Genomic DNA, 21,445 nt, shown 5'->3' on the forward strand with positions numbered 1-21,445 from the left:
GCTTCTGCAGTAGACACTAGGTATGATGCGTGCATCACTTCATCCGCCTTCTTTCTTACCCCGATACACCATTACTCTGGAAGAGGGTAAATCTGGACTCATCAGACCATATGGTTGTCTTCCATTGCCCCAGAGTCCAATCTTTATGCTTCCCTGCAAACTGAAGCCTTTTTCTCCAGTTAGCCTCTCTGATTTGTTGCTTTCTTATGGCTTCACAGCTGTTCAGTCCCAATCCCTCGAGTTCCCTTTACAATGTGTGTGTGCATTTGATCTTACTTTCACTATTAAACAGAGCTATGAATTCAAACATTTGCTGCCTACCAATTAACATCCCACAATGCAACTGTAAATTTAAAAATTAAGGTAGTGTTATGGATATGATCCAGCGGTCCAATTAGATCACATATTCTTTCCAGACACATTTCTTTTCACAGCAAGAAGCTGCATTTTCAGAATCCAGTCACCTAAATGTAGTTCATACTGCATTTTGTTACAGTGTTTTTCTTTCTCCAATTTCATCTCCCCAAATGTAGTAATCTGACTACATTTGTTCTTTGAAGGCAATGGTTCCCCATATTTCCTCCAGTTTCTAAAAAAAATCTTTAGGCAGTTTTTAACCCATTCTGCGATCTCCTTCGATGCAGACGATGCATGCCGATAATCTGACCATTCTTAAACAGGCTACCGTCTTTTCCCCAACCAAATGGAAATGCAATTCCCTGCATCTGTTAGGTTCAGGCAACTTGTTGCCAGTTGAGAAATAATTGCCTACATGCAGAAATTATCCACCAGCATGCACATTTGCATAGATTTGTCTAGTTAAATCAGTTAAATCATCTATTTAGGTGGCATCTATTTTTGGCCTTTGCTTCAAAAAGAAAAAAAAATCCCAATTTTTTAAAAGCAGTAACAATGACCAGTTCTTAAAGTAAAACGTTCACTTGTTTTATCTGACAAATGGTCCACACCTCAAAATTACAGAAAGAAAAATAATTAACTTGTTCAGAATTCAGATGTAAATAAACTGAAAAATAACAGAACTTTAATTTGTCAAATTTCAACAATAAAATATTTTAGCAAAAGGATAGTTAAATATCCGTATAAATGCAACTGCTAGATAATTTGTTTTAGAAACATTCTGTCACTTTCTTATGGCTCAGTATGTTTTGTTGGTCTATTATATTAAAACGCAACAAAATAAATTGGTGCCAGGGCTCATAACATAAAAAAGTGGAAACATAAATGTACGTAGTGTGAACACTTTCGCAGGACACTGCGCTTAAATATCAGTCCTGCTAGGTTTCAAAACAAATCCAGCTAATCTAACTTCTGTTATCATTGAAAGTCAATACGGTGCACGTCTACCCCCTGTGGTTCAAACGGGGAAGTGCAGTTCGAGTTACTGTCGCTTTCCCTAGCTTAAAAAGGAACAATCCACCAAATTCTGGGTATTTACTCAGCAACCCCAATAGCTGCTATGGTAGTGGCTTACAAATAGTCCAAATATGGTAATTTATGGTCAAACATGCGTAAAGATTTACAAACTTCTTGGATTTGTTGGTGTGGCGTGACTTTATTCCTTCAAGAACTTGCCTTTTTACGGTCTGAAATATTTTCTGGAGATGACATAGCTGTAAAATCACATAACTAACATCAAATGAACTCGTTATTCACAAGAGACAACTAAACTCTTAACCTGATTCAAAAACAAGATCTGTTGCATCACAGCGGCAGGACAGACAGGAAAGCAAACAACGTGGTGTCGTAAGACATACCGGACGCCCCCAGCACTGCAGCCAATCAAGCGCCTCGCTCTGCATGACGATGAGCGCTGATTGGCTGGAAAAGACGAGCTTGTGAAAAAGCCCCATAGGATAGTATTTCCCTTTTACCGTTAAACGGTAATGCGCACTCATCCTGAGTACAGTGTGTCCGGGTGAATCAGAGAAGCTCACGGTTATGGCCCAGTCAAATAAACAGGAGGCTGGCGATTTGTTCGCTGGCTTCCGCACGGGTTTTAAATCTTTCGCCACAGATGCCATACACATCGGCCAGGAGCCGGAGCAGTGGTCATCGATGGCTGTAGTACCGCCGATTTCCCTCTCTACCACCTTCAAACAGCACTCACCGGGGAACCACGCTGTAAGTAGCCGGATAAGACTCGGTTGTTTAAGGCGGGGGGAGGAAAAAAGGGGGCGGCGGTAATATATACGCATAGGAGATACCTATAGCAAAATAAGCTAAAAATAGATCTATCTGTTTGTGTACGACTTCAGTAATAGTACAATATGAGTCTTGCATGGAGTCTCATTTGATTGGTCATTGATTTATTATCCTATAATGTGCTTTTAAAGAGGTAGAGAAATGTAGACGCATCTAAAAAGAAAAAAATGAATATAATTCAACATTTTATATATTTCACAGTGGTTAAATTTAGAAAGCGAAACTATTATATTATTCAGATTTCTTACACAATGTGATGTTTTAAGCGCTCATTTGAGTAAATTTTGTGATGTGGCTTATATCTATTGCAAAGCCAAAATTCAGATCCCAGACGAGTTTGCCATCAACAAGAAGCTAAGAGAGCGAACCAGAAAGAACCGCATGCTTCAAAACTAACTCCTGTTTATAAGGTTATTTGGCTACCTTCACAGAGAAGCCAAATACAATCATACAAAAAGCATGGTAATGGCAGCTTTATACTGATGGTCTGTTTTGTTACCAGTGATACTTATGCATCAAACAAATAATAATAGAAGAAGACTGGCTACAAATTCTTCAATCCCACCTCAAATCAAATGGGTAAAGCTTGGATACAATTGGGTGTTACAACTCAATGATGATCCCAGATACACATCAAAATTGCTGTTGGAATAAATAATGCAGGCTAAGATTAAGCTTTTGAAAAGGCTTCTATCAAAAGGCTTGAAGCTTTGAAATGGCTTCAACCCTATTTAAAATTCAATGCCTTAAAGCTTTACGTAAAGAAAGAAGCATAGACCTCCACCAAACTCTGGAATATGCAACTTTTTCTACCGCAGGTTTCCTTCCACTGAAGTTTCCAACAGCTCGGTGAGCAGAAGCCTCTTTATAGATTTTTGCTAATATTCTAAATTACTGAAATGCTCCTACAGATTAAGAGTTAACTGAAAAGACAGTCTTTATGCACTACCTGTGCAACAACTTGTTAATGATTTAACTTGTTCCAATCCTTTCTTACTACTTGCTATGTATTGTTAAAACAAAAGGCCCAAAAATGTAAAATCTGTTAATCAAGGCTAAAATGGAAAAGTACTTCAGTGTTCTCATTACTAAGCTTCCACTTTCCAGGAAAGATTCATACATTTACAAGCTAACAATTTACTGTCAATGATTTATGGCTGGTTATTTGTAAACTTGTTTTTCGTGTTGCAAGTAAGGCATTTTGCTGCTGCAGTAGAGAAAACTGAACATAAAATAACATATTGTAAGCAGAGATTAATAAATTTATAGTTAACTCTTAGTTATGTTCAGATAAAAACACCTTCTCATTTAGTATGCAAGTCCAACTAAAAGTTCACCTTTTTTTCTTTTAATTTACTTTTTTATGTTTTTTTAGCTCTTTTACAAAATATTATCTCACCAATCTGCATGTAATATTTTCTTTCTGTTAATCAAAATTAGCTACAAGTTTCCTGAATCTTTATTCAATTCCTAAAATAACCTGTGAACTTTGAAATGGTAAATGATTTGTGCAAACCAAACAAAGCCTTATAGAGCAGTTCATACAGTATGCTGCAGATAAAGTTGATGAGGTGTATTTCTCACTCACAGTGAACTACACAAACCTTGTGTTACTTACACAACATCAAAATAACAGCTGCAGAAAATATAAAACACTAGAAAAGGTTGCCTCATTACATTTTTGTCCAGGAAACGGGAAAATACAATGTAATATTTACGTTTTAGTTTTTCATTGCATGAAAGTCACACCACTCATTTAATAAATTAAATGAAAAGCTCAAAGATAGTAGTCAGTACAAATAAAACTTCGTAAACAGAACCGTCATCCACTGATTGGTTTTCCATTGTCCTAAATATGTTTGAAATATTCAGATTTAACTGCATAACTTCAGAATTACAACTTCTGTTGTAGTTCCTTCCATTAACTATGTATTTTTCCCAGCTTCTGCAGAAAAACTGGATGCAATACAAGCCGGTGGGCTGGAAGTGTAAGCTTTAGGTAATCATGTTCACTAAAATTCCGAGTGAACTTGCTCTTTTCCTCACAGGGCTTTGAGTACAGTCGGAGTGGAAACCCTACCAGAAACTGTCTGGAAAAGGCTGTGGCAGCGCTGGATGGAGCAAAACACTGTAAGCAGTGAAATCACAGAACAGATTCAGAACATTCTGACCATATGGAAAGCTTATAGTTTTATCTGATGTCTTAAAACACCATAACTGTTGGGGATTTTCACATCCTAAGCTATTTTCTAACAACTGAATAAGTCTTCCTTGTAGGCCTAAGAAAAGTATCTACCTCATTCTTATCTTTATCTGGTTAAAGATAAGGAGGATACAGTGAAGAAATTGCTTTTGATTATGTAGACTTGCATATTTCGCAACTTTGCCAACTTCATAGCTAAAGGCAGAGGTAAAAATCTAATAAAATTGGATATCAACCAGCTGTTTTCTATCATTTTAAATAAGCAAAAGCACATTATTCTGTATTTTAAGTGGCAATTTTTATGGAGAACTTGATGTGAAACAGATGTGAATTTCTAAACATAAAAATAAAAGTTTTTTTTGAAGTTGATGTTTATTCTCCATTGATTGGTCAGACCCGGACCATTGCGAGCGGGAAAGGTTTAACTCTGAGCTTTTTGTGTTTTTATTGGTCGCTTTAAAATCGCTTAATGTATAGTTGTTGGTATAAGCAGCCATAAAATCTGCTTTACTGCAATGCTGTTGCTCACTTTGGTACTTTTTCTGGTGTCTCATTGATCGAACATTAAACCGTAGGAACATCATGATGGAAGATTTTTGTGATTTTTAAAAGCATAATTATGGTATTAAGGTCAATTCTTTGAGAATTGAGGTATAGTAACCTCAATTCTTTGAGGTTACTATACTCATAGTATAGTAACCATGAGTAAATCTGCCTTGGTGTCAGGGTATTTACACAAAAAAGGTCAAACATATGTGGTTTTAATTGCTTAATACTATGTAGAAATATTTCCAAACAACAGAATTCGTCTTTCTTTTATGCAAGAAACTGTAGTAGCCTTCTTTTAGCTGCCTGACTGGCAGTGTCCAGCAACAGGTAGGGGAAGGGTAGCACTATACTGTTCTTTGCTCCCAGCAGCTGAAAAAAGCTCTGGTCATTTCTCTGACATCTCATTAAAAGGATTTGAAACTGTAAAAATCTATTGACTGCTAATGCTAGCAATTTTCAGACTTAACTTTAAATACTTTAGTTTACTGTAATGATATGATATGATAGCTGACTACTTAAAACCCTGAGAGTTTTCTATGTTAATTCCCCCCCTAGATGAAATGTTGTTTTTTGGTTTTCAATAACTATCTTTGCTCCTCCTCTACAGGCCTTGCTTTTGCCTCAGGACTGGCAGCCACTGTGACCATTACCCACATGCTGAAGAAAGGAGATGGGATCATCTGCATGGACGATGTGTACGGAGGTGAGATTCAGCTTTCTGATATCCATCTACTCTTATAATCGTCTGCCATAATACAAATGATTTGCTTTTTTTATTTTTTATTTAATTTTTTGAACAATCTGAACGGTTTGGTGGTTCACTTGTTTATTGTAAAGGTACCAACCGATACTTCCAAAGAGTCGCAGCTGGATTTGGTCTGGAAACAACTTTTGCTGACTGTACGAAGCCAGAGTTGCTGAAAGCTGCTCTGAAGCCCAACACCAAAGTAGGTCAAGGGAAGGGAAGAACTTGCTGTTCTTGTTTTTGTCACAATTGTTTGTCCTGTTTTGGAGGGAATGCCATTTTGTCTGCTAACTCAGATCAGTCATTGTGAGTCAGCACTTTGTGTAATCACCATTTACTTAAACCTCATATTTATTTCACCTGACTATGTGCTTCACTAATACCTGTTCTTGTCTCTGCTGGTGTAGCTGGTGTGGCTCGAGACTCCAACCAACCCCATGATGAAGGTGGTTGACATCAAGGCCTGCTCTGACTTGGTGCACGAGCACAGCAAAGAGATTGTAGTGGTTGTTGACAACACCTTCATGTCTTCTTATTTCCAGGTAGTAATGATTCCCTGCAATTGCATTCCTGCTCATGTGTAAACTCATTTAATGATTAACTTGTGTGTTTGTTTTCTGCACCCTTAGCGCCCCTTGGCTTTAGGAGCTGATATCTGTATGTACTCAGCCACCAAATACATGAATGGTAAGTTATATAAGAGTCCTCATGTATCTTGAAGTTATGTTATTGCAAATTGTTGTAAACAAGTTTGTTTATGATGTGGGGTTAGACATTGGATAAGCCAAATGACCAACATTCTGGAAAATATGCAATGTTTAATTTTGTCAAAGAGAGCGTTCAGGCTTTTTATTGGTACTCTGTTAGAAAACATTTTTAAAATGTACAATTTTTTGACCAGCTGACAATCAAACTCTAAAAATGTCAAAATTGTTAAAGTAAAAATATAATAAAACATTTAGAACACATTTAGCCTTGAGTTTTTATAAGAGTAGTTTATCCATAAATGTCAACAGCTTGTCAAAACAGACCAAAAAGAACAAAACTCAGACCGAAAAGATGGAACTGATATTAATTATTGCAATGTTGCAGAGGGAAAACCACTTAATGCAGAAAAAGAATAAATAACTCCCAAGTCTCAGTTTTCTTAATGAGAGTATCCATACACCGGGTGAAGAAAGACTATATCTATGTCTCGTGGTGAGAAAGATAGCACACTACTGTAGGTAAATATTCCCAGGAAGTCAGGGCTATTCCTATAATTTATCTAAGCAAACTGACAAAAAACAAACAAGGCAGAGGAAGAGCAAAACACACACAAAGGAGAGGAGCTAGTGATGTGACTGTTTCATTACAATATACTGTATAGGGAGGGAGACTACGTCTTGCATATAAAATATCCTACTTAGTTTATAATGGAAAAAAATAACAGACATTTTATTTTAAAATGTCAAGACTTTTTATTTGGGTCGCATGTGAACCAAGAAAATGAGTGAGAGCCCTTCTATGTAGTTTGAATAATAATAACTGGAGGGAGAATACAAAAACATGCACATATTTTGATCGAAGATATTAAGATATTTTGTGAAAACTCAAAGTCCCTGAAATAAACCGCGAAACATGAATATTTAAACTCAATGTGGCTACATCAATACTGCAGGAACACATAGTGATGTCTTACTTTTCGTTCTAACATGAACTGTTGCTTCTGTTTATTTGGCAGGTCACAGTGACGTAGTGATGGGTCTGGTGTCTTTAAACAACGATGATCTGAATGAGCGACTGAGGTTTCTGCAAAATGGTGAGGAGATAATTAGTGTTTGGTATAGATGTAACCAAAATGGTACTTTAAGAAAAAATGTGCTAAAAACATTCTTGGTCTGCTTATAGTATATGTCTTTTTACCCCATTACAATGATCAAAATGATCAAGTATCAGGTTTGATAACCTAAGCTAGTCAGCTGCTCATTTTCTTTTTTCTTCGAAGTCATTCTCTGCCTACTTAGTATCTGGTGAAGTGGCTACTTGAACCTGTTCTGCTTCCATTCAGCAAGCAACCAACACAAATGTCTGAGGCCAAAGTCCTTCACCAAACTAAACCTTTCCATTGTTAGGGCTTTGTTCTGTTTGCCTGATCAAAATTTTTGGGAAGATTTGTTTCTAACCTTTGTGATTAATGTTCTGCCTGTGGCCAGCCATCGGTGGCGTGCCGTCTCCCTTTGACTGCTACCTGTGTAACCGAGGGCTGAAGACGCTACACCTGCGCATGGAGCAGCACTTTAAAAACGCCATGGCTGCTGCCAGGTTTCTGGAGGCAGACCCCAGGGTGGAACGGGTAATTTTCCCAGGTGAATTCTTTGTCACACCTAATATTTGTTGAGACATGCCTCCCAACCTTCTAGAGCTGTTGAATGTTAGCCTATTTACTCTACACTGGCACAGAACCACAATGTGGCTTTTGTGAGGTTAATTCATTTGAAGATTTTTTTCAAATTTATCTGCTGTAATGGAACTTTTATATGTGTTTTCTTTAATGCTTTTGTACAGGAAGTTGCAATTCAACTTTATATGTTTGGCTCATAATAATAAAAAGCGGACTCTTTGATGTTCACATATAAACTGTGTTAACCTTTAACCATGTGAAATGAAATAATCAGCATTCTCGGCTCCAGTTTCCTGTGATGTTCATGCCAGCGTACTGTGTATCTGTGACCTTTCTCTTCTTTTGCCGTTTTATTCCACTATAGACTTGATAAAAATTCACAACGCCAAGCTTTCCCTTTTCAAGGAGCCTATCCGTTTATCCCTGAATGAATCATACATTTATGCTTTTCCTGTGTTCAGTTGTTCTCACATTTCTGTTCAAGGTTTCTCCCAGAAAACTTGCTAAGCCCGGTGGTTGGTGCTAGGGCAATCATTCATCCAGCGGCGAATGATTGCCGAATTTTTAACTCGTGTTTTTGAGTTAAAATTTTTTAAAGTTGACAGGAAATTAGAAAATATCACTTATTGATAGATTGGAAGATTAATACCTGAACACCAACTATAAAGTCTTAAAAAATGCAAACATTTTAAAGAGACGTAAAAAAATAAGCAATGCTTAGCCTGGTGGGGGCACAAGTAAAGCCTGATGGCCCGCCAGGCTTAAAATACATTGGGGGAAACCCTGCTGTTTACATAGCACTAAAAACATGGATGTACTAAACTGAAAAAACGGGTAATTCAGCTTAAATATATTGTGTTAATTTATGAAGTTTATTTAATTGTCAAGTTAACTAAACAAACATGTAGTAGGTTTGATAAACTTTACACAATTATTTGTGACTAATTAGCACAATCGTTTTTAAGTTAGAGCTCCACTCTCTTTTTTCAGTGTACATATTGTGTTTCCTAACAGTGGTACTGTCTACAGTGCTTTGATGAAATATGATGCTGTTCTTCTGAAATGCTGTTAGTTTTATAAAATCATTTAGAAAACTGTATTTCCATTTTCCCACATTATTTTTGTCTGACAAAGGGTTTGATGATCTGAAACATTCGTGCATGATAAAAAGACAAAACACAAGTAGTCTATAATAAGGAAAATGTATTCCAGTCTTGGAAATTATCAAAAAATTAATTGCGGTATTAGCAGCATTGATAGGTCAAATCTAAGAAATGTAGCTCTGAGACTTTCTTAATGAAAAGAGCTTGAAGTTAACAGGTTCATGTGGACAAACATCAGACATGTAATTTAAAAAATAACATGAATAGGTTTTGACACACAGGTTTGTATCCATTTTTTTGCTGAACCTTGTCTAAAAAATACATTTCTCTCATTTGTTCAACAGAGTTATCTATCTGATTTTTTTTTTAGCTTTTTAGGCAAAAGTATTGAAAGCTCAAGAGTTCACATACTTCCTTGCACTACTTTAGAGTTTTTATTCAAGCCACAATCCTGAATAAAAAGCCTGAAAAACAAGCCCTGTTGCTTTGTGTAGGGAGATTAGGTGGTGTTTGCGACTGGTTTTTCATGGTTTTTCCTCTCCACTCAGGCCTGTCCTCCCACCCACAGTACGAGATGATGAAGAAACAATGCACCGGGTGTCCAGGGATGATCACCTTCTATATCAAAGGGAAACTCGAGCACGCCACCACCTTCCTCAGCAACCTTAAAGTGATTTATAGATCATATGTTTTAAGTCTTTTTTTTTGTTGTTGTGGTTGGTATTGAGAAAATTCACATCATTACACAGTCTGCAAGGTAGCAATTTCTGGGCATGGACCCAGTTTAGACAAAAACAACCATAGGCAGCGTCGTATCATTACTAAATTATCGTTGTGACTTGATTTGATTATTATTTTGCTTAAACAAAAATGGATAGAAAGAAAGGCATGTTGTGTCCATATGACACACTTCAACGAACCTACTGTGAAGTGTAATTTCTGCTTCTGGTTAAATATTTGTGTATTTCTTCATTAATCTCTACTACTACTTTATTTATAAAGCATTTTATTAAAAACAAAAGCTAAATAAATGAACCTTTAAAACATGGAAGAACAAAAAAAAAAGACTTTAAACGACAGTAACATTAGTAAAACCTAAAACAGAAATCCTTACGTGGTTTAATATTTGCTGCTGTTCTTCGCTTTCCTTCATGTCTGTTGTTTGGTTTCAGATGTTTGCAGTCGCAGAGAGCCTTGGTGGTTATGAAAGCTTAGCAGAACATCCGTAAGTATCAACTATCTGTACACCTAATAGAGCTTTCTAAAACATGTTATACATTTCTTTTTGCAAGATAAACTGCATTTGGAAATAATTCCACAAGAGGACAGCATAGCTCAAAAAGAGAAACAACCCTTACCTTAGGATTTTTTATTTTTTTTTTTGCAATGACTGCTCTGCTTTCCTTCAGGACATCAGAATTGTTTTTTGTGTTCAGCACATGTTGAAGTTACACCGTCTCCTGTCTGGATTTAGGGCGATCATGACCCATGCGTCAGTGCCAGCGAACGAGAGGGCCATTCTTGGGATCAGTGACACACTGATCCGTCTCTCAGTGGGACTGGAAGACACGGCTGACATCATCAAAGACCTTGACCAGGCACTGAACGCTGCTGTAAGTATCAGTAATAGTCAAAACAACAGGAAGAACCTCAGTTTGTTAGTCAAAACAGGGTTTAAATATAGGAGTGAGAATCTGAACTTTTGCCAGATTTCCCAGCATGACTAAAGCAGAAACTGTTTCTCCTGGGTTCCAGCTAGAAAACTGCCAGCAGGAGAAAGTAAGTCTGAAGTACAGTTGACTGCAGTTTGCCTGATATTTCTGTATTTGATGAGCTTTAAGCCCCCCTCTTTATTGTAAATAACAATTCATCCAATGCCTACAATTTAAACATGAATGTTTTGTTTTTTTTTTTTTTACTTTTAGGGGTTACATTAAGTAGAAACTACAATAAAAATGTTTGTCTATCGGCTCAATCACAGGCATTTTTTGCAATCTATCAGATTAAGGTTGTGGAATGGATCTCCAAGTGTGAATGGGATGATTAAGCAGAGGCATGTGTAATTCAAGGTTTCCTGAATACATAGACGTGCAATATCCATCCTGTTTCTTTAGCTGCCACATGTTTTTTTTTCCTGGGCTTATTTAGTGCACAGCGTGTGGTTTAGTACAGCATACAGGGGGCACCAGAGAGCTCAGAAGGGCCACCAGATTTAAATCCCAAAGTCGCTTTCCATATTTTTTCAGAATAAACAAAACAATAACACACATACAATGATGATTGCTTAAAATTTTATTTAAAAACTAACAAAAAAATATTTACAAGAATTGCATACCTAATTATGTGTTTTAACTCTACCAGCTGCAAGTATGTCGTTTTCTAAGAGTCTGGATTTGATGAGATTGCATTATTGATAAAAATTTTAGATTGTTATTAGGTTATTGACTTTATTACATATGATCAAAGTTATTGCGTTATGAGCAGGTATTACATTATTGGTTGGCACAACCCATCCAGGATTTTTTCCCCCCTAATCACCTTTCTCTGAAGAGTTAATCAATCCTTTCCGACTTTTTTATCCATCCATTTTCTAAATGTCCTTCTATCCATCCATCTATCCAAGGTTCTTTTCCCCAATCCCGTTTTCTAAATGACTCACCCAACCACCTCCTTTCTCCTCCCAACTACCATTACCTTAAAGGTCCATCCATCCAATCTTTTTTTTTTCCAATCCCATTCCTGAAAATTTCCATCCAGATATTCTTTCCTATTTCGTTGTCTGAAAGGCATCCATCCATCCGTCCAAGTTTGTGTTCTTGGTCTGGTTTTTGCAGGATCCGTAATAAAAGACTGAGTATTGCAGAAATCCCTGCAATAAAAGGGATTCGTTTTTGGAAAAGTATGGCATTTTGTCCTACAAAATCTGTAGTTAAACTGAGGCCATACAAAACCTCAGCTTTGATGAGCTCTTCACTTTTCAGACCGATTCAAATCGAGAAATTTTCAGGAGATTGATAAGAAAGACTTTTTGAATTGGCAAAGGGCAAGCTGATGTGCACAGACTGTCTGATTTCAGATTACTTTCTCATTTTTAACTGCGGACATGTTGGACAGGTTAAACTTTTCATCAAAAAGCAAATCAAGCCTTTACTGTAGCTATTCCCACACAAATGTATAAAAGAAATATTGCTGGTGGGAAAACCTGGACTACATTACTTCTAAAGAAATAGTACATGTGGGAGGTTTTCTGTTTGGTACACATCAACATGCATGAATCTTTATCGGTACAAGAAGTGAGTCTTAGGAAAACATACTGGGAGCCACCGGCGTTTTAATACTCATGTGGTAAGGAAATTTTAAAGAAGGATGGCTCAAGATGAAGACAAATCACACTAGAGGAAGTGTTGGAAATATTTTGGGAATATTTACAGAGTCAGTCCAGGAGTAATAACAGTCCAGAGTTGAGCAGATAAACCCCTTCTCTGTGCCGCCAGGGCAGATCCATCACTCCTTGACTCTGCTGCAGGCAGTGCCACGTAGAGCTAAAAAGACAAATGGCTCTCCTCATAAAAATCTCTTGGATTAATTCTTCTTTATGTTCTCCGAGTTAAAGTGAGAACAAATACTCTGCGTTGTGCAGAGACACATCTTTGGTTAACAAACCATGCATTCGATTAACTAGCTGCATATGTATTTGCTGTGAAAGATTTCTTCTCGTATCTGTGAGCCAGACAAACAGACTGCTCATCATGAGTACCGCAGAATCCACTTTGAGGTTCACTGCTTGGTTTGAGTCTCTCTCTCACCTGAGTGCATGCTGCGCACCGCTGCACTCAGATTTCACAGACGTTGTCCAGATATTTTCCTTCTCCCCCCTCCACACACGCACCCCATCCTGTAGGCGCTGGTGTTGGGTTTTATTGCGCCCCTTTCCTTTCTTCTTTCCCTGCCAGGGTGTTTTATGAAACTCATTTGATGACATTGTGATTGTTTTATTCAGCGGACCCGTGAGAGTCATGAATGTGAGTCCCTGTGTGTTTTATATAATGAAAAACACAGTTCAATAAAACCATTAAAATCCCACAGCTTGATTAAATTCAGTTACACCTAGTCTGGTTCAGATTCTGTTGCATTAAAACAGCATTAACTGAGATTTGGTGTGCTGGTTTGAATGATTCACCTCTTATTAGCAACTACTGGTAGACGACCCTTTGGAAAGAATTAAAATTTCTTCCAAACCCCCTTTGCGATCTTCTTTAGCTGTGTCCTGCACGACTGCCTGTGCCTCCTCCTCTCTGCATTCAGATAATGTAGCTACATCCCTTCTGTTGGCCATCTGTAGCAAATGGAAATTAAATGGAGACAAATATGGTCCCAGGAAAAAAGCCCCTCTGATGGGTGAAAGTTTTAATTGGATATGACTCCAGGTTGAGTGATGCTTATCGGAATATTCGGATCAGGAACCTGGCTGTTGGGTAACCATGGAAAACTCTCAGGATTTGGTGAATTTTAATTGGTAGACATTTTGTCACCCTCTCTCTGGTTTGTTTTCTGCTACTCTGGCTTTGACCCACAGTTATCAGAGACTGCCTGGAATCCCGCCTCTGCTCATAAAGACAAGGTGACTGATTTTGTAGATTAGGCTTCCCTGTTTCTGCTCCCTGGATCACTGCAAGCCATCGGCCGTAACCTCACGTCTGTCTCCCCGTGTCTGAATGCTCAGGTTATTGATCTCTGTGTTTTTCTTCTGTTGTCTCTGATAGCACCCAAAGAAGAATTGAAACATCTGCCTGGCGTCCTCGAGCCTGAGGTTGTTGTGGTAACAATGCTTGGAAGCACCTGAAATCTAAAAACCAGATGACTATCAACACGTGGTGCCTCGGTTCCACCTTTCAGGAGACGAAATGTTCTGGAAACAGGACAAATTATGTCAACTGTGAATAATTATCACAAATTTTACACGATTATCGCTCAATGCCTGTACTATCTCACTCACTTGTAAGCTTATTTATCTTATGCCAGTTTTGCATTGTTTATATAATTGTCTATGTTTTCTAATTTTTTTTTGAAAGCTTTATGAGAGAAAAATCCCATTTAGACATCATGAAATGGTTTTTAGTATCTTAACTGCAAAAACTGTGCATTTACAAGTGAAATCTGTATTAAAGTGGATTTTATAATGCCAACTTGTAAAAAAGACTTTTTTTTTTAATTTAAAGCCCACGTTTAGCTTTTGCTTTCATCTACTGATCAAATGTTAGTTCCTGTAAATGTAAAAAATTTCCTTATGCACAAAAAAGAGCAGGATTTTGGTGTTTCTTGGTGAGCACAAAGAGTCTTAAGTCGACAAATTTACCACCAACACTAATCAAAAGGCCATGGAATGCACTTGCCTTACTTGGAGCAGACTTTCTCAGCACCTACTTGCTGTGGATGAGTTTTTAAAGATGCAAGAGCAGGAGTTGTGTCTGTCCTCTCATAGTTGGCATTTGGGCTAATGTGGATGGCAACTTTTTCCATCAGGTCGAGACTTATTACGTTTTTAATGGTTTATTAACAAAAGAAGTCGGTGGATTTTTCCCTTCCTTCCTACTCATCCATCACGTTACCAGCTCTATGGTTATAAATTTAGGCTCATGAATAAACATTTCATATTTCCTAGAGCTTCTCTCGCAGGAAAGAAACAGAATGACTGTTAAACAAATCAGCTAGTTCCTATCTTTTAAGGTCAAATTCATAATAACATTTCAGGGTAAATGTTAATTTTCTCCAGAAAGAAAAGAACTTCCATCTTTTAGCTTTCCGTTCAATGTTCAGTTTTGCCTTACTTGTAAGCATGCATTGATCATTTAACCCTGATAATTCCCGAAACTCTATTTACATTAGCAGAGTTGTTAATTTAACTTGTGGTCTTATAAAAGCTACATTTTAGTAAATGAGGAATTTATTAAAAAAACGTATTCAAGACGTAAAAAAACTAGAGTTTCTAATTTGGAAATGAAGGTACTAAAGCCCTGGTGAAGGAGTGGAACAGCCTGAACAGAGGTTCAGAGTGTAGGTTCCACAGCCCTTCAGGGTTTTGGGTGTCTTGCCATGCTGGTGTTGGTCCACTGTGTTTGATCAAGTCTATCATGCAGACAGCTACCATTAAATTTAGAGCAATTAAGAGCACTTCATGCTTCTTTAGACTGGCAAGCTCAATTAAAGTACAGATTTAATTTTCTCTATCCTAAGTACCAAAAATGGGTTTAATGACTGTGATATCACTTTGTCTGATTGGAAAGCAAACTGGCCTCATCTAATTGGTGTTATAAAGACGAAGAAGAGAGGCACCAGACCCAACAATGCAGACAAGCTAAGGGTTGATATTAAATCAACCTGGACTTCCTTAACTCCTCACCACAGCTGCAGGCTGATCACCCCCATATAAGGTCGCATTGATACAGTAATCCCTGTGAAAGAAAAACACCTCATAAGTTAGCCAGTAGTAATTTCCTGTTAGTGGATGTTTGGCTGTTTTCTTCAGCATTGTCAGTTTCATCTGAACTGAGTATTTATTTTTTACCAAATAAATACGCCTCTCACAGATGTGAAATGCTTAAAGATTTAAAATATGACTGGCTAACCAAACCTAGTCTACATGTCTTTGTTGGACTAATTTTGGATGTTGGAAAGAGACCAAAAAACATGTCCTGGTACATCTAAACTTTAAATGGGAATAGTGACTTCATAAACCCATAAAATTGTGTCCTTGGAGTGTTTAGAGGGTAAAATAAACATATTTCTTTCATGATTCTGTCAGTGTTTCACAGACCTTTTGTCTTGTTCAAAGAGTTGACTTTCTGTTTGATCTGAAGTCAGACATGATATTAATTTTGAAATATCTATAGATAAAAAAATAACTTAATTTTGAAGGTGACCTTGCCATTTGTGCAACAAAGAACTGGTTTGAAACTTTAATGTTGCCTCACAGAAAATGGCCTTGCTCACAAACATTTTTAGCTCTGCCCAGAGATTTTCTTTGGTGCTGAGATCAAGACTTGGAATGGACATTTCTAAACTGAATTTTTTTGTCATTAAGACTACTTTTGCAGTATAATTAGGATCAGGGACATTGTCCTGGTGTTTATGCCTAAAATTGCTAGATAAACATCCATCCATTTTCTATACACCCTTGTCCCTAGCAGGGTCGGGAGGGGTTCTGGTGCCTATCTCCAGCAAGCGTTTTGGGCGAGAGGCAGGGTCATCTGGACAGGTCGCCAGTCCAACGCAGGCTAGACAAACATGGCATCCTATAACATCTGAAAGCTATGCCAGATTTGTGAAGGTCCACAGTCTTCTTCCTGATATGCTGCTTGAGTTTTTCCCATGATGTCACATAAGGAAGCAGTTTGTTTGAGGTGTTGCCTTAAAGTACATACATTTAATTAAAATCTTGTCAATTAACCAAAGATTAATCAGAAGCTTACAAAGCTATGACATAATCAAAAGATTTATTAATTTCTAATTATGTAAGCTTCAGAGTCTGAAGAATATAATGAAAAAAATCAATCTGTTAGCAAATAGAGATAATATGAGTAATCATAATTAAATTGTTGCACAAACATCTGGTTTCAACTTTGTTAAAACCCCTTATCAAACCAAAAACACTTGCATGCAATTCAATGGGTCCATGACAGTTAATAAACTTCTTGCGGCCTCTTCATAATTCCTTGTTTAGAAGACTAAGAGAAAACTCCAACCCGTGTGCCTCTTTGAGGATTTTAAAACAGGAACTACTGTGCTGTCTAAAACAAATCTAAGTTTTCAGCTTTTGCTAACAGATGTTGTGTTGCTTATTTTCAGAATTTTTGGTATTTGATCAATCATAATGTTCCTTCTCTTTTTTTTTACCAGTGATATTTTTCACATGCACCAAAAGTTTTATTTTTTTATGTTATTTTTATCTTTTTCATTTGTGCCTTATTTTTGCAGATGTGATTGCGCACTCGTAGCATCACCACTTCAGAATTTATAAAACCACTTCTCCGAAGCTACAAGCAGTGTTCTCAAAAAGTTTTCAAACCTCAGCTTTGCATTTACACTGATTTACACAGCTTTGATTTTGTCTCCCTATAGAAACCCGTGGGCTTTGAATCTGAATCTGACCGTGAAAGCACTTTTTCATGTTCCTCATTTCATTTAGTAGGGATGAAATAGCTGTGCTGCAGTCATTCATAAGATCTGCTCTGCTCTGTTCAGGGTCACAGTATGCGCAGACTGCTGGGGGAGAAACGAGGGCAGGGAAGGCACATACTGGACAAATCACCACTTCATCACATGGATAACACATGAGACAAAGAGCGTGCAGCACTCATGCTCTTATACTCAGCATCATTGTTAATTTATTTTTTCATAATATGAAACCACACATTCCACTCCCCCTATGCATGTGAATAATGCAGTCATTTACCTTCAGTGCATGATACATCATTTTTAGATAACATTAATTTTATAATTAGTCAATCATGCACATTAATTTTTTATTTTTTTTTACTGTGAGATTCTTCTCCAGTTCCCAGTTTTTGCATGTGAGGCAGGAACCTTTTCTACTTTTTAGAGAAGATTTAAAACATTCCTTTCTGTAAATAAAGTTTATAGTCAGTGTGGCTTAGGTTTCTTAAGCTATCTCTGTAGTGTTACTGCTATGGGTTTAAGTTGAGAGACCCGGGTTGCTGGAATACTCAGTGACGACTTTTCTCTTCTATTGTCTATCCTAGTTTGCTATTATGGCTGCCACTGGCTTTGTGTTTAATTACGTATCCTTCCTGAATAGAATACTTCAAGAATATGTTGTTGCCATTGACAGTATGTCCATTTTTGGCATGTTTTTCTTCCTCCAAAGGACATTACTAAACTGTGTTTCTGGATAAAAAATACTTATAGAGCTATAACTTTCTTAAACTTTCCCAGAAAGTGTTACTTTTTCCCCTTCGCTTGACCCTCAGTCAGCTACAGCAGAGGGTTGTTCAGAATGAGTGATGGCTGAAAACTCATATACTTCATTCAGTCACCTGACCTGGACCTGCTTATATAGAATTGTTTTCTCTAATTTACATTAAATCACCAACTGGATCTGAGAACTGAATTGGACTGTATATAGTTGGATTTAAAACAGACTTTATGTTGGTATTGTTTAGAAATGATCTAAATAAATTTATCATGAAGTATCTGGTCACCCCTTCAGATAATTTAATTCAGGTGTTCACTTCAATGGCCAATGACGTTAAAAATCAAAACCTATGTATGCAGATTTCTCATTGTAACGGAATGGGTTGCTCTTAGGAGCTAAACCAATTTCAGTGTAATACGATCCAAAAAATCCAGCTGTGAACTTTTCTGTCTTATAGACATTCCATAGCCAACTATTAGTGGTATTATAACAATAAAAAAGCAATTGAAGAAAACAGGCAGATTGTGAGGCAAATTGTGGTTACCAGTAAATTACTACAGACCTCCAGTCTTTATGAGGTCTTAAAGTCAGCTCAAGAACAGTGTGTGAAGTTTTATGCAGTATGTTTCCATGGTCAGGAAGCCGAATCCAAGACTTGCGTCACCAAGTGCAATGTAAAACGCCGGGTGCAATATAAAGCAACGTGCAACTGAACTCTAGAGGGGTGGAGACATTTTCTCTCGAGAGATGAATCACGACTCTGTGTGGCTATCCAATGTGCTTTGCTGTTACCAGAACAGCACTTGCCTGACTGGAACTCATAATCCTCCAGCATATTAAGTTATTCTGAACAATTTCATGCTTCCAACTTTGTGGGAACAGCTTGGAGCTGCCCCTTCCTGTTCCAACATGACTGTGACCCCTGGGAACAAAGAAAATGTCTATAAAATTATGGATCACTTTGGTGTGGAGAAACGTGACTGGACTGCACTGGGTCCTGACTTCAACCTAATAAAACACCTTTGGGAGGAATTAGAGTGGAGCCCGGGAGCCAGGCCCTCTCATCTAACATCTGTTCCCATTTTCAAAATGAATTTTGGGAGGACAGAATCATTTTCAGCTTAACACACTAAACTTTGTGGAAAGCCTTCAGAGTAGAGTTGAGGTTGTTAAAACCAAACTCTGGTTAAGAATGGGATGTCGCTAAAGTTATTGTTTGTGAAGGCAATTTACTCAATATTATGTACTGTCATATAATTTCAAATAACCAGTTTATTTGCAATGTGCTTATTTTGTTTAGTAAATTGCAAAAATTACTATGAAAATACCTATATTCAGGATATGAGTAAGAAGAAAAATGCCCAAAAATAAGCAACATGTTTAGCTTAGCTCCTTTTCCTGAATGTTAGACAGTATTGCTTTGTTTTCGGTTCTAAAACTGTTATATTTTGTGAATTTGATCTCATATATCATGCACCTTCTAAAGGAAAAAAAAAATAGCTGTTAGATGGATAAATATTTATTTATTTGGCATTTTTAAGTTTGCATAAACTACTCAGTGTTTATATGGTTAAGAGTAACCCTAACAAGCTGTAGTCGTTAATCTTTGCTAGGGAGACTACAATTTTTTAAGTTGACATGGCAAATACCCTGTTGATATAATGCTATAGCTGTCAAGGGTTTGAAGAGCAGTGATTACAGGGTCTTGGAACTTGGAGTTGTGTTCATCTAAAAAACACAGTGTAATTACTCCTGTATCGATTGTGACTAACATCAATTATGCTGCTGTTCTTGGAAAAACCATGAGTGGTCCAAGCTGTTGATCTGTGGGTTGATAAGAGTTTAAGCATCTTACCTTACCGACAGCCACAACTAGATGCAGCTGGGATCCCACAGTCGACATTTAAAGGAACGTTACCACTAATTTAGTCAGTAAATGTTTGTTGAAACACTGCTGCTTTTTGCTCTTATGGCCTAAGGAGTGAAACACATTAGATAGTCAGGGCAAAAGGCTAAGTCATGTGAACCAATTCAGCAGATGAAATGACAAGTGAAGCACCAAGAACTTGATGGGAAGTGTTGTTTTCTTTCTTCCCCCCTGCATTTTATTGAAATTCATCTTCAATATAAGTAGCAAATATAATTTATCTTTAGTTTTGGCACCAAATATTAAATTTATGGTTGACAGCTCATATTTTACTCTTCTGCCTCTGCTTTGCAGCAGAGCTGGATCATGACAGCAGTCTGGTCTTGGCCTTGGATGGGAATAGAAAAGTCACGGGTGACGAGAATGATCTGCTTGCACAATAAGACGGAGTTCAAGCACCATTTGCTGGAGCTCTTCTTCCATATTGTGCACAATACCACTATATTATTTTGTCAGATATTGCTTCATTGCATTTTAAAGCCAACAAGAATACACAAATTAAAATGAAATGCCTAGTGTTGTAGGACTCATGTTGTAGGTTATATATTCTTTTTTTTCTGTGTACTGACTTTAGCAAAAGCTTCACTTCCATCCCTCCAGTAGTGATCAACAACCAAACAGTAGAGCTGATGCCACAATATAGAAAAATAGGAGTACTTGGTGATAAATTGAAAAAAATAAAACAAGACAAAAAAAAAACACCAGTATATACATTTTTTAACTCTTCATTTTATTGTTAATCCTGGTTTTATAGAAGTGTTAGGGAATAGAATATACCATTGATGAAATCCTCAAATAGTTGAGACCACATCTGGAGACGTTTATAAAAGTCCATTTTGATAGTTAAAACGAAAACATACCTGAAACTCTTATCCTAATGCAGGAGGTCATGTTAGGGCATGATCAAAAACATAAACAAATACTTAAAGATTTGCAATGAGACACAAAGATAAATAAAGAACACTGATACACAGTGAAACATTTAAACAGCAGAAGTCTGCACAGTGAGCTGCCTGAGATAGGGACTCCTCCATCACATCTCCAAGAAAAAAGTCATGGGCTTTACAGCCAATCAGCACCAAGGAATGCTACTCTTATATTGACTTCTTTGCTTCTTTGTCAGAAAGTTTAAGAGCTGGAATTTCAGTTATTTAAGAGTAAAAAAAATCTGTAAATACTAAAACGTAAATAAGCATAGGTATTCTTGTTTTGAGTTCATTCTTACCCTTTTCTCTTGGCACAGGTCACTTTCAGTCTGGAATAATAACTGTTTGTATAGGCATTGTTAAAGAATGCGGTAAAATTGCCAGTATCACTTTTGACAGTCTTGGTCACCTTAATAATAGTTGATCATTAAACATAGCTACAATTGTTAGAAGA

The 21,445-nt window shown here is 37.1% G+C and overlaps 1 protein-coding gene across 1 annotated transcript; it reads left to right on the forward strand.

Moving 5' to 3' along the window:
* Positions 1 to 1,880: 1,880 nt before the first annotated feature.
* Positions 1,881 to 15,647, forward strand: cth (cystathionase (cystathionine gamma-lyase)). Its single transcript, XM_032572401.1, has 12 exons — positions 1,881 to 2,142; positions 4,272 to 4,353; positions 5,583 to 5,678; positions 5,813 to 5,922; positions 6,128 to 6,262; positions 6,350 to 6,407; positions 7,444 to 7,521; positions 7,916 to 8,068; positions 9,755 to 9,876; positions 10,379 to 10,431; positions 10,681 to 10,819; positions 13,970 to 15,647. Exons 1-12 carry the CDS (start codon positions 1,960 to 1,962, stop codon positions 13,985 to 13,987), a joined length of 1,227 nt encoding a protein of 408 aa, XP_032428292.1. The 5' UTR covers positions 1,881 to 1,959; the 3' UTR covers positions 13,988 to 15,647.
* Positions 15,648 to 21,445: the final 5,798 nt, after the last annotated feature.

Source organism: Xiphophorus hellerii, chromosome 9 (genome assembly GCF_003331165.1).
Source record: "Xiphophorus hellerii strain 12219 chromosome 9, Xiphophorus_hellerii-4.1, whole genome shotgun sequence".
In the NCBI taxonomy this organism is placed as follows: Eukaryota; Metazoa; Chordata; class Actinopteri; order Cyprinodontiformes; family Poeciliidae; genus Xiphophorus; species Xiphophorus hellerii.

Bases quoted from the DNA above. Each gene is read 5' to 3' on its own strand.
- cth (XM_032572401.1), top strand. From the start codon at position 1,960: ATGGCCCAGTCAAATAAACAGGAGGCTGGCGATTTGTTCGCTGGCTTC. The intron at 5,923-6,127 runs GTAGGTCAAGGG...CTGCTGGTGTAG, and splicing joins CTCTGAAGCCCAACACCAAA to CTGGTGTGGCTCGAGACTCC. The intron at 8,069-9,754 runs GTGAATTCTTTG...CTCTCCACTCAG, and splicing joins GGAACGGGTAATTTTCCCAG to GCCTGTCCTCCCACCCACAG.